The 11,600-nt window shown below is 42.2% G+C and overlaps 1 protein-coding gene and 1 pseudogene across 1 annotated transcript in view; one reads left to right on the forward strand and one right to left on the reverse strand.

Annotated features, from left to right (window-relative positions):
- Positions 1 to 9,720, reverse strand: part of LOC135098071 (dnaJ homolog subfamily C member 2-like) — a 32,255-nt pseudogene extending 22,535 nt beyond the window's left edge.
- The window catches only part of LOC135098072 (peroxidasin-like), a 41,480-nt gene that overhangs the window by 103 nt on the left and 29,777 nt on the right, over positions 1 to 11,600 (forward strand). The window contains exons 1-8 of the mRNA XM_064000283.1: positions 1 to 157; positions 1,500 to 1,681; positions 1,800 to 1,992; positions 2,210 to 2,490; positions 3,357 to 3,530; positions 5,202 to 5,378; positions 5,570 to 6,216; positions 6,795 to 6,880. The exon at positions 1 to 157 is cut by the window's left edge and continues 103 nt beyond it. Coding sequence (XP_063856353.1) covers positions 123 to 157; positions 1,500 to 1,681; positions 1,800 to 1,992; positions 2,210 to 2,490; positions 3,357 to 3,530; positions 5,202 to 5,378; positions 5,570 to 6,216; positions 6,795 to 6,880 — 1,775 coding nt within the window. The 5' untranslated portion in view covers positions 1 to 122. The remainder of the gene's footprint in view (positions 158 to 1,499; positions 1,682 to 1,799; positions 1,993 to 2,209; positions 2,491 to 3,356; positions 3,531 to 5,201; positions 5,379 to 5,569; positions 6,217 to 6,794; positions 6,881 to 11,600) is intronic.

Here is an 11,600-nt window from a genome sequence, read left to right on the forward strand (position 1 = left end):
CACACATTAACCTCGTCTCCGCAGAGCAAATTTTGTTGTTTTCTTGGTGAGAGAGAGAGAGCAAACTGTGCACGGGGAGGGAGCCAGGGAGCTACAGGGAACCAGGACGCCGCTGTGTTGTTATGCCAAAACACTCAGCTGCGGCTTGTCATACCCAGTACGTCTTTACACTTTAAAAAGCTTGTCAGGGCGGCAATGTCCACTTGCTTACTTGGTAATGTGTCTCTGAGTCGCTGAATGTTGGCCAGGCAGCTGTTGTGTTCGTGGGACAGGTAAAATAAGCACAACAGCGGCTGGAACTCACCTCAGTCACAGATTCGTGCTTAAACTGTTTTGGCGCCGCCAAAAGACCATCTCAATATGCAGATTTTATTTCTAACTTATGAAAACAAATAATGTTTAGGGGATTTTATGCATTCATATTTTGTGGAAATATACTAGAAGAGGAAAAGTCTCACTAACCTTGAGTTTTATCAATTAAGGAACAAAATAAGTGTTTTTGCCCGAAAATTTAGATGGTATGAAAAGCATACCATGTTTACAATCTTCACTATTGTCTCATTGTCTAGGTTATTACCTAGACAGACATGTAAAAATACTCTTAACTATTTTAGTATTTCGTTAGATGGTAACAGATATCCAAAAAAGAGATAAGATACCCAGTAACTCTTGTGAAATATGACACGATGAATGACAGTCTTCACTACATTATGACTTTTATGCTACGAGAGAGAAATGCTTTTGATGCCACCTTGTCTATAAGAGCAGGGTGAATGAGTGGAAGCCCCAATAAATTATTATCCTTTATGATATTACCTTATCCTTTGCTGTGTGTGTTATTCTTTGTCTATAAGAGCAGGGTGAATGAGTGGAAGCCCCAATAAATTGTTATCCTTTATGATATTACCTTAACCTTTGCTGTGTGTGTTATTCTTTGTCTATAAGAGCAGGGTGAATGAGTGGAAGCCCCAATAAATTGTTATCCTTTATGATATTACCTTAACCTTTGCTGTGTGTGTTATTCTGCTCTTACCTTATTTCCACCCAATCCATAAATTTGTCTAAAGCTCCCCAATGACTCAGTACTAACAACCTGATTGCTGAGTCTATTCCATTCTATCCTGTCTTTCTTAAATCTATCCTCAAGCTTGAATCCATTTTTACTTCTTGTCCTTCCCTGTTTACTGCCTCAGAGAATTTTGCTTATATCACCCTTGTTGCATCTCATATCACTTGTAGAAATGGATTAGACCTCTTTTTAATCTAATTCTGCCTTTATCAAGCACAAACCAATTATTTATTGCCCTACCTGGAGAATTTTGCTTATATCACTCTTATTATGTCCCCTTTACCACTTTAAGACCACTATCAGACCCCTCTTAACCTCTACCTTTTATTAAGTTTAAACCAATTATTTATTTTCCTAAACATAATTACTGACCCTGAAAATTGTGTTTCCCTTTGTGTCATTGCATTATCTCGCTCCATTTCTTCTCCAGAGTGTGTATGACAGCCTGTGTGGTGACATGGTGGTGTCTGTGGCTGACTGTGGCAGGCATGGAGGTCTGGGGAGGAGGAGAGGATGGGGAAAGAGGAGGAAGAGAGGAGAGGTCCCTTCAGCAAATCCCCTTAGGAACCTCAGGATTTCCCTTACCTGTGGATATTGACCCCATTCCTTCAGGTAAGTGAGTAATGGGTGGTGATGGTGGTGTAAATTATCAGAGAGCTATCATAAATACTATCACTGAGTTTATGTAATGTTGCTTCACTAGTCTTATTAATGGTGACACTTCACACAGGCCCCAGAGAACAGATCAACCAAGTGACATCCTTCATTGATGGGTCGGTGATCTACGGGTCCAGCAAGGAGGAGAGTGACGAGCTGCGTGCCTTCTCTGGCGGCCTCCTCAAGGTGCAGCGCGGCCCGGCAAACACCCAGATCCTCATGGCCGACACCAACCAGATTGACTGCAAGACCTCAGGAAGATTCAAGTATGTGTTTGTGTGATAGATGAGTGCATTAGTTAGTGAAAGGGTTATTCAGAGCCTTAGACTGATGTATTTTGAGGTGAACATGACACAAAAACAGCAGAAATTTCCCATAATTAACAACAGAAAGCCAAGCAAACAATAAAACAACAGAGAAAATGATAAAAACACCACAGTTTTGTCTACCACGCCTCACCACTGACAGTCTCTCCACCACCAGAGCCAGGTCACGCAAGACTCGGGCAGCAGACGGCCAGCTCAAAGACATCGAGTCAGGTTCCCCAAACAACGTACTGGATTTGATGGAGGTTCTGCCTAACACTGACGTCAGCGATATCACGGAAATTCCTAGCGTGTTTGAGCGTGACGACCAGACACTGCCCTGCGACCACACTTTGCGTTTCCGCACAGCTACAGGGTGGTGCAATAATCTTAACTTCCCGTCCTTCGGCAAGTCGTTCAGGGCAAAAAGTCGACTCCTACGTCCTTCTTATGAAAACGGTGAGTGTCTGTCTGTCTGTATGTCTGTGTATGTGTGTATATATATGTGTGTGTGCATGTGTGTGTGTTGGTATTTGGGATAGGTCAAGAAATTAAGTGTTTAAGTTTGATGAAATAAGGGATAAAGTCAAGAGTAGATCAGATAGATGTCTATGTGTCTGTATTAGTGTTAGGGATAGAACATAAATAATGTGTTCAGGCTTTATAAAGTTAAGAATCAGAGAGAAGTCATTTCAGTCAGCTAGAGGTCCCAAAGTGATATAGAGAGCATGACAAGGATGACATAAGCAAAATTCTCAGGGTCAGTAATCAGGACAGGACAAGAAATAAAGAACTGAAGCTTGATAAAGTTAGGAAAGAGTATAAATAAATATGTTTGTAAATGAGTCTGTGGTGCCTTGTCTGTGCTGGCCTGTGTGGGAATGCTAGCCTTGTATGTAGACAGAGAGACAGACAGATAGATATATTACTATTATTATTGTGTGTGTGAGTGTGTGGTGCCTTGTCTGGGCTGGCTTCTGTGGGATTGCTAGCCTTGTATGTAGATAGACAGACAGACAGATAGATATATTACTGTTATTATTGTGTGTGTGAGTGTGTGGTGCCTTGTCTGTGCTTTGTATAGGACTGCCAGTGTCACAGATAGATATATAAACTTAATTCTCACTGAAGTACCCCCATACTTTATCTTCTATAGGACTGCTAACCTGACAGATAGATAGATTAACAAACCAATTTCCTTACAGTACAATCAAGTACCCCCAAACCTTGCCTTCTGTGGGACTGCCAGCCTGACAGATAGATAAACAAATGAATTTCTTTACAATACACTCAAATACCCCTAAACCTTCTCTTGTCATCCCCAGGTCTGTCTAAACCTCGCGTCACTTCAGTCACCGGCAAGCCTCTCCCTTCCCCTCGGCTCATTTCCACCAACATGCACAACGATGTGTCTGCACCGCATGTCCGCTATACCCTAATGGTCATGCAGTGGGGCCAGTTTATTGACCATGATATTATTTTCACCCCCATCAACAAAGGTAGGTGTGTGTGTGTGTGTGTGTGTGTGTGTGTGTGTAATAATAATAATAATAATAATAATAATAAACGGTTTATTGTTTAGGCAGTTGACAAACTGAAAATGTACATAGGGGATGGGGAAAAACTTAACATTAATCCTAACGGTAAGACTAATCTAGGAGGGAAATACTATCGATTGATGGCTCGCACCATGGTGGGAATCGCACTGAGTCTGTACCGGTCCGTGCGCGGCGCCTTCAGGGGCGTTATTTTGTTGTGGTGTCTGGTGGCACGGACAGGGCGAGGCGCGTCGGGCGGCAGCATGTCTCTGAGACGCGGATGATGCAGTAGTCCCTTCCCAAACTTCTCCAGAGCCTCTCGGTGCCTGGTGGATATTCTGGACAGACTCAGGGTGGTCAGGGCTTCTTCATAGGTGGTGTATGCAGGGCCAAGGATGACCCTGCACGCCCTTTTCTGCACACTCTCTAGCTGTAGCTGTTGAGTGTGTGTGAGGGAGGAGGACCACGCTGGGGAGGCGTACATGAGTTTGGGGAGGATGAAGGTGAGGTACACCCCCCTTAACTCATCTGTCGGCGTCCCCAGCGACCTGAGTCTGCGCAGCATGTACAGCCTGTAGGTAGCTGATCTCACGGTGCTGGCGACATGCTGCTTCCAGGTCAGCTGGTCGTCCACCGTGACTCCGAGAAGCTTGGCACATTGGACCACCTGGAGGGGGTGAGGGCCCACTGTGAGCCGGGGAGGGGGCACTGGTACAGAGGAGGTACAGAAATGCATCACCACAGTTTTGCTGTGGTTGATGGTCATCCTGCTCTCCTCTGTCCACGTCCGCAGTCGCTCCAGAATTGCTTGCAGTGGCGAGTAGTCCGGGTTCTTGTTGGAAACTGGGACGCCCACGGTGCAGTCGTCCACATACTTCCAGCGATGGGGGGTGTCGGTGAGGGCGTCGTTGATGAGGAGGAGGAAGCATAGAGGACCCATCTTGGTCCCCTGGGGGACTCCACATGTCAGCTGTTGGAAATTAGAGACAGAGCCCTGATAGCGAACGGCCTGACGTCTCCCTGTGAGGAAGTCGGCTAGCCACGCTATCAGATTAGGAGGGAGACCCAGACTTACTGCCTTGCTGATGACAACAGTGTGATCAACTAGATCAAAGGCTTTTTTGAAGTCGACAAAAGCAACAGCTAGAGAGGTGTTTCGCTTGTCCAGGTGGCTGTGGATGAATTCAAGGAAGCTGGTCAGGTAATGTGAGGTGGAGGTGGCTTTAATATGTGTGTGTGTGTGTGTGTGTGTGTGTGTGTTTACATAGTTGTAGCTTCCAAGGTCTGATAAACTATTGATTTGTTGTCTCCTGATCTTTATATGTCTAGTTTTCTTTAATTTCTGCATACTTGTCACTAAAACTATATATTTTCTTAGTCTGTTCCTAACCTAATCTATCTTTGTTGTTTATTATTATCTGTTTTTTTCCATTAGTTATCAAATCTCCTGTTTCTCTTTCTCATTCTAGTGTTAACAGGTATATGTTTTCTAATATTAACTTAACTGTGTATGTGTTGATAAAAAAAAAAAGTACTTATTCTCTCTTTACTTCATGTCTGTAAATACACTGACTCCTGGCCCAGCATCTCTTCACCTCACCCACTAAACACATTCACTTCTCTCTCTTCCAGGTTTCCAAGACTCGATTCTGGATTGCCGCAGATGTGACTCTCCCCAGACAGTCCACCCTGAGTGTTTCCCCATAGCCATTCCTCAGAACGATCCATTTTTCCCTCCTGTCAATATATCATCTGGCCAGCCATTCTGCATCCCCCTGACCCGCTCCATGCCAGGCCAGCTGACTCTAGGTGTGTGTGTGTGTGTGTGTGTGTGTGTGTGTGTGTGTGTGTGTGTGTGTGTGTGTGTGTGTGTGTGTGTGTGTGTGTGTGTGTGTGTGTGTGTGTGTGTGTGCAACATTTCCCTCTAACACACTGCACTCCTAATGACTATCTCTCTCTCTCTCTCTCTCTCTCTCTCTCTCTCTCTCTCTCTCTCTCAGATTACGATGCATACTGCAACCCAACAGTGCTCAATGAATTTGGCATAGCCTTCCGCTTTGGCCACTCTCTACTCAAGCCTTCCCTGGAGCGCATGGACGGAATATTTGCCAAGTGCAACCCTCCTGTCAAGCTGAGCGAACACTTCTTCAACCCAGACCTACTCTACCAGCCTGGGATGCTTGATGAGATCATCCACGGCCTGACTACTGTGTCCATGGAGACACTGGACCAGTTCTTGACAGATGAGGTGACCAACCATCTCTTTGAAGACAAGCGGCAGCCATTCTCTGGCCTGGACCTGGCTGCCCTCAACATCCAGCGAGGCAGAGACCATGGACTGCAGCCTTACAATGAGTACAGGGCCCTCTGTAACCTGACCAGGGCGAGGTCGTTTGATGACCTGCACAGGGAGATAGCGAGGCCGGTGATCGAGCGAATGAAACGGACGTACGCACACGTGGATGACATAGATCTGTTCACTGGTGGATTGATTGAGACGCCGCTGCACGGTGGACTGGTCGGTCCCACGTTCGGCTGCATCCTTGGCATTCAGTTCAGGAACCTCCGCTGCTGTGACCGGTTCTGGTATGAGAATGCTGACCCACTTGTGCGCTTCACCGACCCTCAGCTCACTGAAATAAGAAAGGTGGGTCTTCCTTGGTGGTGGTGGTGGTAGTAACAGTAGCAGTAGTCTATCCATCTGTGAGTAATGAGTGGTGGTGGTGGTAGCAGTAGTAGTAATAGTATCTCTGTTGGTGTTAAGTAGTGGTGGTAGTAATAGTAATAATAGTAGCAGTAGTATCTCTGTCTGTGGGTGGTGAGCAGCAGTAGTAGTAATAGCAATAGTTCATTTCTCTTTATATACCAGGCTGGCAATCCCACACAAGCCACACACACACACACACACACACACACACACACACACACACACACACACACACACACACACATTCTTATCCCAGTCAGCCATAGGATAGAAAGGAATAATAGTAGTAGAAATAATAGTAGCATTAGTAAAAGTAAATCACCTTACTTATCAAATCAACTTAAAATCTAAGTAACCTTGCCAAATCTACTCAAAACTTAACTTAATTACCTAATCTGTCCTAAATCTAGTTATGTCTAACCTTACTAATCAAATTAGCTAACTTATCTTGATCTTACTTAACAAATTAAGTGTTTTAGCAGCAAACAAATGAGCTCAAGTGTGTCTCTTCTCTACAGGTGACACTGGCCAAGCTTCTGTGTGACAACTGTGACAATGTGGAAAGTGAACAGCGGTCTGTCTTTGACCTTCCAGACCCCTTCCTGTAAGTACTGCTCCTGCACACACACACACACACACACACACACACACACACACACACACACACACACACACACACACACACATACAGACACAGACAAAATGCTATCCCCTCATCCCTTCCTCACCCCCAGGAACCCCCGAGTGTCATGTCGCGACCTCCCCGGGGTGAACCTTGAGCTGTGGAAAGAGGAGCATGAAGAAGAGGAAGACCTACATAGGATCAGATGGAAGGACCATGTCAATGAAGACACAAGAGACAAAGGATTAGATGAAAGAATGCCTCAAAGCAGAAACATCTGAAGAAGACTTTTGTAAAGAGCAATCCCAAATAGAAATTAGGGTGGGAAGAAGCAGCGTTGGCACTCACCACATTGGTAACATAGATGCCCAGGAGTGTTCGTCGTGCTGGCCGTTCCACTAGGATGGCCATGAGGCTGCCAATGAACCCTGGCACAAAGGAGACTGTGAAAAAGTTGAAGTGCTGCAGAATGTGTCTGTGGGAGTAAACAACAAACATATCATTAACAATTAAACAATTTGACATTTCATAGAGGTGACTCAATTTCAGCTACCGTATTTGATAGCTTATAAGACACACCTTAAAAAAGTCTCAGAAAATTAGCCAGCGTCTTATAAGGCCAAGGTTCAGCTCTGGGGCAGTGGCTAGTAGTAAGTCTATGGCAACAGTGGCCCTTAAATCAAACCACAAACATCTTCACACATGTAAACAAAGTGATGATCATTTCTAAATCTCAAAAACAACTCTTTTTTTTGTAAGGTAACAATGTATAACAGATCATACTTAATGGTAATTCACATAAAATAACACCAGTCAGAAAGAAATTAAGTGACTATGCTTACGTTGTTTGTACCAAAACAAATTCACCATTAGTTAAACATCAAACCTGGCAACACATGCAAGGTTCACTGCGTTCCTTAGGTAAGATACACCTTCATACAACAGAAATTATGCCTATCTTTTAACATTTTTATCTCGCATGTGTGTTCAACAAAACTTGAAGCTAATGAGAAACTATATTTTTTTCAGAAAACCTAACATAACAAAAGATTTTATAAGTGAAAAGAGAGTCACAAAGTAGGGTGACTCATGGTGATGGTCTGCACAATAATCATGCAATACAGTTTATGCAATAGTGTTTAAAATTTCCAGATTCCATTTCCCCAACATAATGGGGTCACAGAAACAACGTGTACACAATGGCGTATAAGTTACAAAATTATAAAATTTCCCAAGGAAAAATATTGGAATCTAATAAGGATCTGAATACATATGAGAGGGCATCAAATGTCAGGTTAAATCCTTCACTTCATATACAGAGCTTAAACCCATTTATTTATCTTTTTTTTTTTTTTCAATGCCTGCCCAAACTGAGATGCATCTTATAACCCCATATGTCTTATAAACTGTCAAATACAGTATTTTCTATTTTACAGTATTTTATCTTGTTCCAACAGGAAAATACTAATTTTACAGTATTTTATCTTGTTCCAACTGGAAAATACTAATTTTTTTGTCATTTTATATGCTAATGATGAAGTGCTTCAATGGCTGTCCTTCATCAATATCCTATGGTCACCTCCTCTCTCCAAACTAATCAACAAGAACTCATGCACTATACTTGGTTTGTGTAGTAACAAGAATTGTGGGAGCTGATCACAACACACTATGACCACTGACTACTTAAATGTGTATTCATTCACATAAACTATACTATATCTTAATTAATTGACTATCCATGCACAAAAACATAAAAAATAAATAAACAAATAAGTAGATAAACAGAAAAAGATTACTATGTTATGCAACTCCATGGTTTCATATAAATTTCCCAGAGTAAAAGCAAGCATGACACACTCAGTATAATAGCATGTATATTACACTTACTACTTCCAAACTGCCCCAACATGTGCATGGGAAAGGCCACACCTGGCATGCTCACCTGACAACACAGTAGGAGCCAATGTACCCAAAAGCATTGACTGTCAGGAAACAAACTGATGTTGTTAAGTAGTTCTTCAAGAGCTTTTTTCCATACTTCATACTTATTTTCCGAGCATTCACAAGACTGGTTAGCTGCATGCAAACAAATGCAAGTCATTAATATTACAAAGATAAACCTCAAAATACAAAGTGTCATTCCCAATTCAAAAGAAAAAGGAAAGAAAAGGAGAAATAAAGAAAGCAAGCAAGTAAAATTATTAACTCCTGATCAAAGTCTTCCTTCCACTTTTGAAGCCAGAAAGCAAAATCATATTCCCCTTCACCTCACACTCTACTTACACCAGATCTATCATGGCATAAGGTAATTGATATGAAAAGTTCTATGCATAGCTATAATCCATTTTCACCTCTTTTTACCAATATAGTAACAGTAATCTTTAACATTTTGTCACCTAATGACACCATCACACACATTTTCAGTAACTGTAGATAATTCTAATGAGCCAAAATAAAATTACAGTAGATGCAATGCAATATTTTATCGCAATCACCCCTTTACTGCCAAGTGTTACCTTTTTAAATTATATTCTAAACTTCCATCAAGCTTAGGAAGCCAGTGCAGTTGCCAGAACAGTTTACTAGACACAATGAGGATAGTATCCCTCTAACATAAAAAAAAAAAAAAAAAAAAAAAAAAAGGTCACATACCAAGTACACCACACCATAGATTTTGATGCTTTCAATGAACCCAATGATACAGATTTCAAAGGAGGCTGAGGAGCACGAGTGTTTCCAGCAGTGGCCGAGCTCATAGCAGGAGTATGGCAGGATCTTCCTGAAGCTCCCCATCCTGCTGTTGTTACCACTACTGCTCCTGCTGGTACCTGTCTCTCCTCACTACCTAAAGGGCAACACATGAAAAGGGAACATAAGCATGGGTGTGCTGTCAATCCTCCTGTCTAAGTACTAACTTGTGCAAGCAATCTATTGAGGTGTTGAAACAACTCCCACAGGAAGCATATGAAAAACAAATACACAGGCACCAGATCACAAGACAATACTATTCAGTTAACAATGAAGTATGTATGCTGTAAATTTCTCATGTACGTTAAACTGCAGATATCCAGACTGAGAATGCCTCAAGTACCTTGTGATAAATAAAGCTCAACACATCATCAAATAAGTCACCAGCATCAAGGCAGTTTTTTGTTCAAGCAAGTCAGTTCTTAGAATCCCACAAAAGCAACTGTCAAGATCTGCAGACACACTTAAACTATCAGATGCATCAATGGTGATGCAGCAAAACCAGTCTCATCACATAAAAAATAAAAAAAAATCAAAGATGTATGTTGGAGTCATCATAGATATCACAGAGAGGATATCATCTCAAGTAGAGCAGTGTCACATCATCTTAATCCTTATCACAGGCAAAATAGTTGATAAGATATTTCATGAGCTCAGTGATAAACACTATACTCAGTAATCTGATAATGAAACTGTAAGATGTTCTTTAAAGAGGAAAAGAATGCTTATTAAAAAGAATCCCAAAAAATATATTGGCTCCTGACAGAGGCTATGGTCCCAATACCTAAAACGAGAGAGAGAGAGAGAGAGAGAGAGAGAGAGAGAGAGAGAGAGAGAGAGAGAGAGAGAGAGAGAGAGAGAGAGAGAGAGAGAGAGAGAGAGAGAGAGAGAGAGAGAGAGAGAGAGAGAGAGAGAGAGAGAGAGAGAGAGAGAGAGAGAGAGAGAGAGAGAGAGAGAGAATGATAGGCAACAAATTCATCCAAGTAGACATGGCAAAAACTGTAGATTTTTCCTACTTAATAAGCTTCATGGGCAGACAAATTCATCTGCATGGTCAGTTAAAGGATAAGTAAATCTGTGCACTGACATAAATCTGCAATGTTGTTTCTGTAAGGCTGAGCTGTACATTACCAGTTTACTTTCTACCCTCATGAGAATTGGTTCACATTCTCTCACGTTCTCAGGATCTGATCGATTCAATTAATACATGGAGTCAATGTGACCCGGGTCTTATCATCCTGCACTGATCACATCAAGAATGGCATGACACGTTACAAAAGGAGGCACTGCACAAGCATTACATTTATGCCCCTACATCATAACTGCCTCTAACCAATACTAGCGAGTTGAACCTACAGCAGCTCAAAGGTCACGGTACGTGACTCTTCACTCAATGAAACATTGTAGTCACTCTTGCTAAAGCAAAGATTGACTGACCAGAAATGTGAGGTCACTGCAAGCTGGTTTCAAAGCAGAAAGATGAAAATCTCATAATAATGAGAAGGATGCTGTAATACTTCTATAAGGTGATTCCAAAAGCTTGATCACTGATGAGAAGTGTATTGCCATACATCACAACCTGTGGCTCACCCAGGCCCTATGATGAGTGTACTGGATAAAACAGCTCAAGACAGCCACAACTTCCATTGCCACATGCTCATTCCCATACATGTGCAATTTTTAACCTACTATACAGTACTGCAATTAATTTCTATACCTATTGTGTTGTTGCAATGTTTAAGATTTTTACAGTATGAAGGCATCATTCTCAGTCTGTGAAGTGGCAACTGTCAACAGCAGCAAGCCATCCTCTCTAAAAGTTTAAGTAAGCATTTCTATACTAAAGACAACACAAGCCAAGAACCGCTTCACCCTATTTACACAGCTATACAGACAAGAAAGTCAAGGCTCTCACGTGGCACTTGACTTTGTTTACAAATGCTTTCACTGTTGC

This window comes from Scylla paramamosain, unplaced genomic scaffold, assembly GCF_035594125.1.
Source record: "Scylla paramamosain isolate STU-SP2022 unplaced genomic scaffold, ASM3559412v1 Contig44, whole genome shotgun sequence".
In the NCBI taxonomy this organism is placed as follows: domain Eukaryota; kingdom Metazoa; phylum Arthropoda; class Malacostraca; order Decapoda; family Portunidae; genus Scylla; species Scylla paramamosain.